Raw genomic sequence first — 12,138 nt, forward strand, 5'->3', positions numbered from 1 at the left:
CTGGAGAAAAATGAGTAGTCTCCTAAATGTTGAGGTACGTCTAGGACACTACTAATTGACTTAAATACTGGGATCGAGGTGAGATCGAGTTAGATATTTTATTCAATTCGTAAAATTCATTAAATGAGAATTTTGAAACGTTTTTAAACATTTTAATAACGTTTTTAGATAAAATACAAAAATGTAACATTGGAAAACGCGTACAGAAAAAAAAAATGCGAAATGTTTGTGTAGCGTCATATTTACAGAGGACAAAAACAAACACACACACACACAAAAAAGTTAAATATAAAATAATCCACAAAAATATTAGTAAATATTCTACTAACCCTGGTACTGTCATTGCCTCTCCTGGGGGACATTACAGCTGTAGAATTTGTATTTATTTATTTTTCCATATATTAAAAATCCACATTCTGAAAGTCAGAATAATTAAACGAAACCAAGTCTAACAGGTCAGGACTGGTCTTTGTACCCCAGGGGTGCAGATCTGGTAACCCAGACTGTCCAGAATCACTGTCTCTGCGCACTTTGATAAATCGCTCTGTAGCCGTGGTGGATGTGGATAAATCGCTCTGCGCAGATACTGCGTCCAAGGCTATATGCACAAGGTGTAGGTAAGTCATTATATACAAGGATAAGTCCCTGTACAATTTTGATGAAGTAGCACAATATCAAGGATAAGTCTCTGTGTCCACAGCCAAGTTCCTCTATTGTGTTCTCTGTGTGTTTTGGGAGGTATTTTCATTCCTCTTGGGTCACCTCTGAAGGTGAGTGAACATTGTCTGTCTGTTTGTCTGCCTCCTTTGCCCGTTCTTGCTCAGTTAGTTGTTCACTGGTGGGGATAGAATTCTTTTTGGGGCGACCTTTTGGTTTTGTTGGAGATTCAAGGCCCCCACCTTGTAAAACCTAAATGAAAAGTAAATTGAGTTGAAAAAGTCATCAAGGTAAAATTGCACACACGTGTTCCAGATATTGTTTGTGTTTGCTTGTGTGTGCGTGCATGTTTATGTCTGACTACATATATATCTATGTTTATATCTGTGATACTTATAATCTGAAAACACTAAAGTGCAGTGAATTTAGAACTGACAAAGTTATTCACTGAAGTGTGAATTGTCAGAAATTAGGAGAATTTCAAATGTTAGCTCAAAATAGGTAAAGATGAAAAAACAATCTCTCAGTTATGTTTTTAGTGTGACTGTTTTTGGCTAGCACTTGAAATTATTGGTAAATTAACTTAAATCCTGAGGGTTTATTCTGGGTTCTGAATAACCCAGAGAGTCATAAAATGAACACAATAGCTGAACAAGTCCCCAACTTACAGTCCTAGTTTGGCTATTTTAGTCTAAATTTTACAATTTGTTTCAATTCTAAATTTATTACAATTATTTGTTTAATGATTAAGTCCCCTTATGTGTAAGTTTCTGGTTGTGTGTGATTAAGTGTGTATATCTGAAATTGTGTGCATAGGTATATGTAGAATTGTAATAATTTCTATATTTATGCTTGTGATTAAATGTTTATAGAGCTGTTTGTAATTATGTATGTTTGTCATTGATGTCCAATTATGTTTGTGTATGGTTTTGACAAAATGTGTTTCATTTCTTTATGTTAATAATATTATTACACTGATTAGCACATATGCATTTTTATTAAATTAGGTTCCTTCGTACCATGAACATCCTGGTCTACTATGAAATATCTGATAATCTTTATTTTTAATACATGTTCTGCATATATATTAGAATTTGTATTAGTAATAGCACAGCCATGTAGACTGCAGTAAGATTTAGTGGCATGTAAACTCATTTACATGTAACATTAATTTATTAAATTAAAGAATACATAGTCACTGTTTGGTAATTAATAGGGGAGAAATTTGGAAACTGAAATGAAACAAATTAAGCAAAGATTCACCAAACGTATAGTATGTCATAATATATAAAATACAGAGTGCTTCGCTTTTTTTAATGATGGAAAAAAAGATGTACTCTACAACCAGTAGTGTGTGCAGAAAATTTTCTAGGAGGGAGCAAAAGCAATAATGTGATTAGGAACCGTCACTCGTAGATCCTTTCCAAATGCTGTATATGCCCATGTCTACCAGGCCAAATGGATCAGAATTAGAAGCTTCTGGTGTGGTGGGTCAGCTTTGGATGGTGTGGTGGGATAACTTGTAGACTCTGTTGGCCGGTGTTAAAATACTTGAGCTATCAGCATAGGGTGATACGTGATGATAAGGATGAAATTTATAAACAGAGAAAACCAGTTGTACCGGGTCCATCACATATTCCGGATGAAACATGTGCATGTCAGATATAACATGTGTACCTATCTAACTTGAGTATGAGATCCACCATGTGTTAGTTGGTCTAGAAGGCCATTTACGTGAATAAAGGACTTTTGGTGGCCATGGGACTAATTTCAAGTCATTTCATGGAGAGATTATCCTCTGGAGTTATATTGGACAGAAATAATTAGTTGCACAAACTATTTAGTCCCACACTGGCATTTGTGATTGAGTTTAACAGTGATATTAATGTCCAGCAAGTACTGACATGTTTGGAAAAAAAACAAAAAACTTGATGGATTTATTTGTGCTTCCACTGGCTAACTCAATGTTTAAATGTGTATGAATATGTTGGAGAGTATACCCTTTTATAGCCACCCTAGGTCTCCCTAGTTCTTATTCTGCCTCTATTTAAGTAACCAGTAAGAAAAAGGGTATATGTCTTTCTTGCTTCCCATTAGCTAAACACAACATTTTCTTGGTTGCATTATAATATGGCTATTACCGATTTTTTGTTTGTTTTGCTATAGCCAGACAACAGATTATTACTCACTATTTTCTTCCATTTCATCCTTCGGTTCTGGTACCAGGTTTTCACTTGAAGCTGACTGAGGCCGAGTGACTCCGCCAGGTCTATCCTGAAAGCAGAATTGGAAAAATTGGTAAATTTTACTCTCACCCACCCAAAGATCAGAACATCAAATTTGCTGTTTGTTTGGCTGTAAATCAATTTACAGTAATGTGAAAATATTTTTTGCATGTATAGTTGCTTGCAGATATTGCATATCCATTTAAAGAGATGAGTTATGTTCCTGATTCTGGCACAACATAATTCCTTAGCAAATTCTGTATACATTTACATGTACAGAATCCAAGTTATTATAAAAAAGCATGCACAATTTTACTCCTGTGGCCATTCTTTCTGGGGACAGAAGAGGCACAGTTAGAATGTAAATTAACTTAAAGTAACACTACAGCATTAGAAATACAAACATACCCTTAATGCTATAGTGATACCATACCTGGTTTAGTTATTGATTCCCCCCTTCCCCACCCAAAACTAAGAAACACATTTTCCTTTCTCCCCCAACCTGCACATCTTTGTGCTGCCACCCCACCTCCAAGGCTGAGATCATCAGTTTTCTATAGGGGTAGCAGTTAATTTTATGGGGCGTTTTCAAGGTCTCCATGCAGAGTGTCAATCTTCGAAGGACTCATCCCAGGAAGCCCCTCTAGTTTCTGTAAGAGTTACAGCCACAAGAGGTGGTTTCTCAAGAAAAGGCAGTGTTTACACTGTGGATGTTGCAGGGTGAGTTTCTATTACCCTGAAATACCATAGTGGTTCTGGTGCTTATAGTGTCTCTCTAACTACAGGACAAGTTTTGTTTACACATATTAATATAGAATTGAAACATGGGATTCATAGCTAGCAAATAAATGTGAGATAAATGCAAGAGTGTGTATGTAGTGCTATAGAGCAAAGCCAAATTGTCCCTAGTGGGGTCTTTATTTTTCCAGAAATAACAAAACAGTAGATTTAACAAAGAACTATCAATAGTTACATACTGTGCATGTGGCTATTAGTAAAGAACCCAATGGTATTAAGCTATGGTACCTTAGAACTGTGCAAACAGAACATAAAATAATGCAATATATATGTGTGCGTGCGTGAGAATAATGGCTGTACAAATATTGAACTATACAAACTGCTACTGCACCTTACATATAATAATGTTCTACATGTATTACCATCCCATTTCTATCTCCATGATTTTAAGAATAAATAAGTAAAGTTAATTCCTGTAAAAGTGCTTAGTGTATGGGATAAGAAATGTGGGGGTTAGCACTCTCAATACCAATGCTGAGAATGAATCCCTGACAGTCAAATGTGTTTACTTATTCCTCAAACCACCATTCTGGACCAAAAACAGAAGGATAGTTGGGCTTTGCAATACATAACAATACGCAAACGTGAATATGATTTTGGTTGTGAAGATATTAAACTGCCCTCCTTTTTTAACATAATGCTGTATACAACTTGATTGTTGACTGACCCCAGCTATCAATCTAGATGTAGTGAAAGGGCAGTGAATTAGCTTTCTGATTTTGGAAAAAAGACACGTAGGCCATGGCTTTAATTAGTCCATATATTGACCACACTATAAGTTTTAAAACAAAAAGAAAAAAAAAACATAGGATCAGATTTTGATCATTTTTACTATGCTCAAACTTGGACAGATCCAACACATTTTATTCTTTTATAAAAACGCCACAGTATTCAGTATCTGTGTACTAAGCCGAGAAATTCTTAGCATACATTTCAGAAATATCCATTGTGTCCTAATTTACCACTGATCAAGGAACTCTTTAGTCTTTTCTTTTTCTTTTTATGTGACAATATGGAATGTTGGCTAACCCTGTTATCGAAATTACAGTATTAAACAAAATGTGCTGCTTATGAAAGCCAGGTGCCTTTTTTGAAATCTTTCTTCAATCACTCAAACTACCCTATGCCATTATTAACTAACAAAACACATTGCAACTAAAATGATATTTGCAGTCTTGTTATACACAAAACAACAAAAAATGCCTTTATATAGGGAACAAATAATTTGATACCTATAAAATAGAAAGATCCTATCACTACGTTTGGAATAGGAAGATCACTGAAATATGTGTGCAATTGGAAAAATACAAAAACTATTAGTTTTCCTGGAAAGGAATTCAAGTATAAAAAGTAGAGACATATGTCTATGAATTCACCTACAAAGAAAAGAGACGAGTCTCTGATTTACCTACTTAGATGTGAGATTTCTTTATTAATCTTAAGATATGGAATAGTGAATGTTATTTACATGTTTGGAGTGGAGAGATAGGTGTCATTTACCTGTGCGGTGTGAACATATTTGTAAATTAGTTTTGTAGCATGTAGAGCTGTCTGTGATTATTGTATCATAGGCAAAGAGCAATATGTGTGGGGTAGTGTCTGAGATTTTACCATCAGGAGTGGTGCTGGCTGTATATTGTGCAAAGGCCTTTATGAATTCACCTTCCAAAGGTGTCTGATTTACCTGTATGCCTTAATGGTGTGATTAAGAGTTTCAGGCCTAAATATGTGTCCGTGATTTACATTGCAGTCTCTGAAGAGTGTCTGATTTATCTGTCTGGTTAAGAGAGCTGTCTGTGATTTACATGAGTGGTAAGAGAGGTGTCTGAGTTTACTCTAATGTTTTAATAGCTGACTGGTTAATTTACCTGTCAGGTGTTTAGAGGTCTCTATGAGTGTCATGTCCAGGAGTTACCTTGAAGACAATGAGAGGTTTTTGATCTATATGTTGGATTTTGAGAGCTGTTGGTGATTTATCAATAGGATTAGAATGATACCTTGTATTTACCTGTAGGATTGGAGAGGTACCTGTGATTGAGCTGTGTTCATGCTGACTAGAGAGGTGTCTGTGATTTGGCAGTATGAGTAGAGAGGTACATATAATTTACCTGTAGGAGTGGAGAGGCAACTGTGATGTACATGTGTGTATGCTAACTGAAGAGTTGCCTGTAATTTACCTGTAGAGGTGGTGGACAAGTGTCTGTGATCTACCTACCATTTGTGTGGGTGGGGGGGGGGGCGGGAGATTTACTACAATGTATCTAAAGTTGTCTGTTATCTACCTATCAATGTATCTAAAGTTGTCTGATTCGCCTGTCCTGTGTGGAAATGTGTTTGTCAATTACCACTCAGGTGTGGAGGTGTGGAGATGTACCTGAGAGGTGCCAGTGATTTACCTGTCAGGTGTGGAGAGGTATTTCTGTTTCTCAAATCTTTTTTCCAGACCCATGAGTTGTAGTTCAGTAAACACAGTCCTGCTCCTTCTTCCCTTCTTGGCCTTACTACCCTGATCTGAGAGGCCAGCCTCCAGTTTTCCCCTGAGGTGCAATTCTAGAGGCAAGTGATGTGGGGATCCTGGACCTCCCTGAAGGCCAGAGCCTGCAGCCAGCAGGGCAGAGCTGATTGGGGATCCCAGTCCAGGACATGAGAGGGGGTTCAAAGGGAACTTGAACACTGAAGCTTGTTCTGCCTTTAATAAAGCTGCAAAGAGACAAGAAGAAGATTACTGTTTCTGCTACAGCCTTACATTTCACAATATTATCTTGTTTATTGAATTAACAAAATAAGACAAATGAGTAATATATCTAGGGCAATAAGGGGCGCATTAACAATCTGAATAATTTTTTTAAACCCTCAACAAAAAGGAAGACTGTGAAAAAAAAGGTTACCTGTCACAAGACACACAACACTTTGACAGTGGCGAAAATATCTTTCTCAGAAAGTAAGACGCTCTTTGCAACCATTTTTTTCTACATTGGAAGTGTCAAATTGGTAAACCAAGACAAATCACAAAAACAGAACACTAAAAAAAATGCTCTTGTTGTTTTTGATTATTGAGTGTTTAGTCATGTTTATTATTCAAAAATGTTATTAATAAAAATGTATTTCAAAGACAAAAGGTTGGAAAAGGTTGAATTATCTGAGGTGCAAATAGGAAAATCACCAGAAAAAAAAACACATAAAATGTGAGCGCAATACTTTTTATATATAGCATCTGTTTTATATATATATATTTTTTTTTTTAATAGTGTAATATGACTTACTGTGCATATTAGTGTTTCTTAAACATTTCTTAATTCTCCACTTGAGCGGTTAACTCAGTGACCCATTCTTCAAATTAAATAGAATTTGTTTTTTAAATCCCCAAAACACCAATGTCGGGGGGAGGTCTCCATTGCACTAGGGACTGCAAAGAAGCTTAGAAAAGACCTTATTATAGCAGTAGCATGGGGGTGATAAAATTGTTTTGTTGTTCCAACATCTAGGATCCATATAAATAGCATGGAAACCCAAATTTTGGTCAAAACCCTGTGGTTAAAAGTACTATTGCTATCATAATAGTTAATGAGCATCTTAGAGTATATTTTCTCAGCAATGTACACATATCCCTTTGTATATACACCGCAACGCACATCTTATTGTGTATGAAGCCAGCCTTAAAGAATTTCTTACATATCTATTGGTGGCAATTTGAGAACAGACTTACAAATCTTAGGCTAAAAAAGTCTAGTAGTAAAAAATCTCCAATTCAGCTGTACGGCATATTTTTCCAACTCTTCAATTTTGGCCTAAATTTTGAATAGACTGCATTGTGTAACTCTAACTTTGTATAAACTACACATTATGTGTATGTGTGTATAGATCCTACACTCTAGTGTATCATACAGTATGTGTGGCCTACATTGTGTGTGTTTTACAATGTATCTAGTATAGCTGTGTGTTATTTTTAGCTGTGTATAGATTACAGACTGCATACTTTACAGTAAATGTAGTTTGGATAGCTGAAGTATATGCATTTTACACTATATCTGGTTTACAGAATGCATATCTTACAGTGTGAATATTTCAGTGTAGAGATAACCTAAATTTTGTGCATCTTACAGAATATGCTGCTGTGAGACAGAAACACAGACAGACAAGCAGACAGACAGACAGATATAAAGACAGATAGATAATTTGCTATACTCAGCACTTACACATAGAAATATGTGAAATATAATCACTCAAACACAGATATTTGAAAGATTAGAACTGTGATTACTTGAAGAGGTAGTGGCAGACATAGAGTTAAAAAAAATAATCTAATGAACTTGGCAGTATACTAGGGAGATATAGTGCTGGCATCCAGATAGTTAAATCTCCAAAATATTCCAAATGCATTATGGGAATTATTACTGGGCTGTCTGGTGTAGTTCCATTTTCCTGTTTTCCAATCCTGGATGTTCTACATTTAATGTTCCTCAACAACAAGGCTAGCAGTATTCTTATTGGACAAGGGGTTATAGCTCAGATAGGGTTACAGAGAATTATCACTCTGGGTGTCTGAGTGTGACTAAAACAAAGTTTCTGTGTAATTTATAGAATTAAGTAGAATAATATTAATTAGTGGTACCCCAACTATATATAAAGCTTACCCCAACTATATCTGAAGCTTTATTAAGACTGCAGTTATAATGCAGCTATCAGTTTAGAATACAAATAATCAACTGCAATTTGTTCTTGTCCATTAAATGCATATTACTATAAAACACAATGTGTGAATTGCATACCTCACATATCCTATGTATAATTTTACATTCCTTCTAAATCTATTTATATTTCTAATCTGTGATATAATTCTGCAATGTGGATTTCTGTTTTAAAACTAGGATTATGTGAGATATTACATATGTAATATATGTGTGGGGGTGTATTAAACTATATATTATTATATGTTTAAATGGCTACATACATTTGTGTTCAAACTAACTTGTGTGCACTTGTGTGTGCCTGTGTTTGTATGTGAACTGTTAAACTGTGTATGTGTTTGTGTGTAAATGTGCCCATGCAAATGTGTTTTTATTATATTTTGCAAGTGTGGATGAGGGTGAGCAATCTCTGTACTTTGTGTGTGTCTGTCAAACTTACTTGTGTGTGTTTGTTACATTGTCTGTGTTTGCACAAGTCTGCCTCAACGTGTATGTGAGCTAACTTTTTAAATTTAAACTTTATTGAAATTATTTTACGTAACATATCAATTAGTCATTCACACTAATTTTCATTTTATTTATCCTAAATCACTTTGATGGGCTATGATATTGTGTCTGTTAAATTTGGATGAGTGAAACTAATTTTATTAATTAGCTCATTAAAAATCAATTCTTCGAATTAATAGATGAACTAACTTCAGAGACCAGTTGGGACTTGAATACATGGTTTAACGACTCATCAGCATCCAACGTGTTAACATTATTCAAACATTGTTTTGCTGACTATGTATTTAAAGATTAAATCTATATCTTTTTAAAGCAGATAGTGAGATAAATATAGAAAAGGGTAATTAAAATCATACATTTGATAAGTACTCATTAGTATAGTAGTATTAATTACGATAACTATGTATAAGAATTATTAAAAAAAAAATGAATATTCAGGGATAGACTTAATATTTTTTCAAACTCTATTTTTGTCCAGTTATTTATTGAATCGACACATTAAATTTACTTAAATCCATTATTTGATCTACCTGTCCATTAATCTGCAAATATTCCTAATTAGTCACAGATGGATATTTTTATTTTAGTAAATATGGAAACGTTATTTTGAAATCTGCTGGTTTAAATACATCTAGATATAATCATATTGCAACACTATACAGATCATAATATAATAATTAATAACAATTGTAATAAACACATAATTACATTGAATGCTTATATAATTGCATGTAATTACAATGTATAATATATATATCAATCATTCAGTGATTGCTTAACAGGCCTTGCAAGTCTACAAAAAAACAAAAAACAGATCAAATGGGCCGAGGGATTCAAACGTGGAATAGTTCAGCATCAAATATTACATTTCATATTTGTGTGTCGATGTATATATAATATGTGTGCAACAAATAAAAAACTCATAATAAAAATGTATTTAAATATGTACAGATTGGGAGTATCGAAGAAAAGTGAATTTATTGTATCTAGATTATATGGACTACACTTGCAAAATACACTAATTGACAACAAAAATAAAAATAAAAATATAAAACGTAATATATATACAAATTAGATATCTAGTTCTTTCGATTTTTAGTTTCGATACTATTATACTATTTCGAATCTGTGCCTAGTGTTAACTGGTGTGCTTGCATAATTGCAACTACTGCCTGTATATTTTGTAAATGACTTATTAATCCAGTTAACTATTTTGACATGTGCTCCAGTATCACACAGTATCAGGGTTATTCACAAAACAGAGAATTCGAAGTGAGTTTCAAATTCAAGGCCAGAGAAGCTGACATGAAAGCAAAGCTGACTATTTTGGCCTTAAATTTGAAATTCACTTTGAATTCTCACTTTAGTAAATACGCTTGATACTGTGTAATAGTAAATAAGCTTGATACTGTGTAATTATTAATTATAACTGATTATGTTTTACAACACACATCAATATTCTCTTCCTAGACATATATCTGTATTAGAATATACACAGAATGCAGAACGTAGAGGTATAATAACAGAATGCAGAACGTAGAGGTATAATAACAATGCAGAACGTAGAGGTATAATAACAATGCAGAACGTAGAGGTATAATAACAGAATGCAGAACGTAGAGGTATAACAATGCAGAACGTAGAGGTATAATAACAATGCAGAACGTAGAGGTATAATAACAGAATGCAGAACGTAGAGGTATAATAACTATTATAAATTATCAGGAGTTTGTGCATGTACCTACGTGTATAAAACGTTACATAGTTTTTATTTTTCTTTACACACAACATTCTTTCCTTAGACGTTCTAATACATTTTATGAATGCAATGAGTGTAGGATGTATATTAAACCTCCAGAAATGTTGTCAATGTGTTTGAAAGTTCCTTGAAAAAATGACTATAATATATTTTCCAACATACAACCATACTCTGTTTCTTGAGGTATTTTATATATTTTAGTATACACATTGAAAACAGGATTCACATGTATAATAATAATAATACCAAAATGAAAGATGTGTATGTTTTCTAAGTCCAAGTAAACAGTTGCATAGTATATATTTATATCTTTATAGAATTGAGACTTTTTTTGTATTAGCTTATGATGGCTGTTAGAGATAAAATAGGATTGATATATTTTTTTTTTAGGTTTTGCACACATATATTAGCACAGAATTTGAATGCAGGATTTTGGGAGAGTCTCTGTGTTCCTTTTACAAGCACTGGGTGACTCATCCTGGAAAGAACTGTGATTTTTTAACAGGGCTCTGGCTGTGAATAGGTTACAGGAGAATGCCTAGCGTTTTGGTACCTAGGATAGTGACACATACCTAGGTGGTTGTGATAAGGTCTGGCCGAGAGTAATGCTTGCACCCCAAATTTCAGAAGCTCCCCAGAAGGCGCTGAAATCTTGGAATCCTGGTGATCAGTCAGTATCTCTTCGATCATAAAACTTCTGTAGCGATGGGACCTGTGATCTGCAAACGCATCATGGGGTAAATAATGGGCCCCTATTTCCAAGGGGTGCTGCATGTTCGCTGACCCCCTCTGCGAGTTTTGAAGAAGCCCAATAAATCCACCTCCCCCCCCAGAACAGGCACACCAGGGTAGTTCTTATAGCACAGAGTCCAATACCCCCAGAATGTTCTTGAATTCAGCAAAACCCACACTCATTCTCCTTGGGGTTTAGAAGGTTTAAAACAAGTCATCTGCTCCCCAGAAGTCCTCTGCTGCCTGGCTCTTCAAGTCCACAAGCTGCTGCTCCTCTGTCCCACCAGGGCTGGGGGAGAACAGCCAGATCCTGCCTGGGTGAGTTAGCTGTGTAAAGTGTGCTGGAGGAATGACACAACGAGAAAAGTTTCCCAAATCACTTGTGTGGGAGGCTCAGTGTCCCCGCCCAGAGCCTACAGTATAAACCTGTAACATCCCTGACCTCCTGCAGGGACCGACAGACATTCTGACAGACAGAGAGGCAGGGCTTCCCTATGCAAAGCAGAAGATGATCCTTCCCCACTAAAACAAATTAGCAGAGAGATTACACTCTTACTTTTAATTTAAACCAGGCCTGCAAGCCAATTACCTGAGCTGGAGTAATGAATGATTATAGGGCAGCAATTATAGACATAAGCAACATCTATATACACCTTCCCATCTCTGCATCCCAGATCAATGTTTACATTAAATCATCCACTCCTGGTGATATAACATGTGGACCTGGCATTAAATAAAGTATCTAGGGCAATATATGCCAAGCACTATCTAA

At 35.1% G+C, this 12,138-nt stretch overlaps 1 protein-coding gene across 1 annotated transcript; it reads right to left on the minus strand.

The window, feature by feature from the left end:
• Positions 1-204: 204 nt before the first annotated feature.
• BARX1 (BARX homeobox 1) lies at positions 205-11,713 on the minus strand. Its single transcript, XM_063427568.1, has 4 exons — positions 11,207-11,713; positions 6,077-6,380; positions 2,847-2,931; positions 205-909 (listed from the first exon to the last, which is right to left on the minus strand). Exons 1-4 carry the CDS (start codon positions 11,406-11,408, stop codon positions 745-747), a joined length of 756 nt encoding a protein of 251 aa, XP_063283638.1. The 5' UTR covers positions 11,409-11,713; the 3' UTR covers positions 205-744.
• Positions 11,714-12,138: the final 425 nt, after the last annotated feature.

The sequence above is a fragment of the Pelobates fuscus genome, chromosome 7 (genome assembly GCF_036172605.1).
Source record: "Pelobates fuscus isolate aPelFus1 chromosome 7, aPelFus1.pri, whole genome shotgun sequence".
Lineage (NCBI taxonomy): Eukaryota > Metazoa > Chordata > Amphibia > Anura > Pelobatidae > Pelobates > Pelobates fuscus.

Coding starts and splice junctions, on each gene's coding strand:
- BARX1 (XM_063427568.1), bottom strand. CDS start 11,408: ATGCAGCACCCCTTGGAAATAGGGGCCCATTATTTACCCCATGATGCG. Junction 6,381..11,206: donor ACCTTATCACAACCACCTAG/GTATGTGTCACT, acceptor GTCTCTTTGCAG/CTTTATTAAAGGCAGAACAA. Junction 910..2,846: donor GGATGAAATGGAAGAAAATA/GTGAGTAATAAT, acceptor CTTTTCATTTAG/GTTTTACAAGGTGGGGGCCT.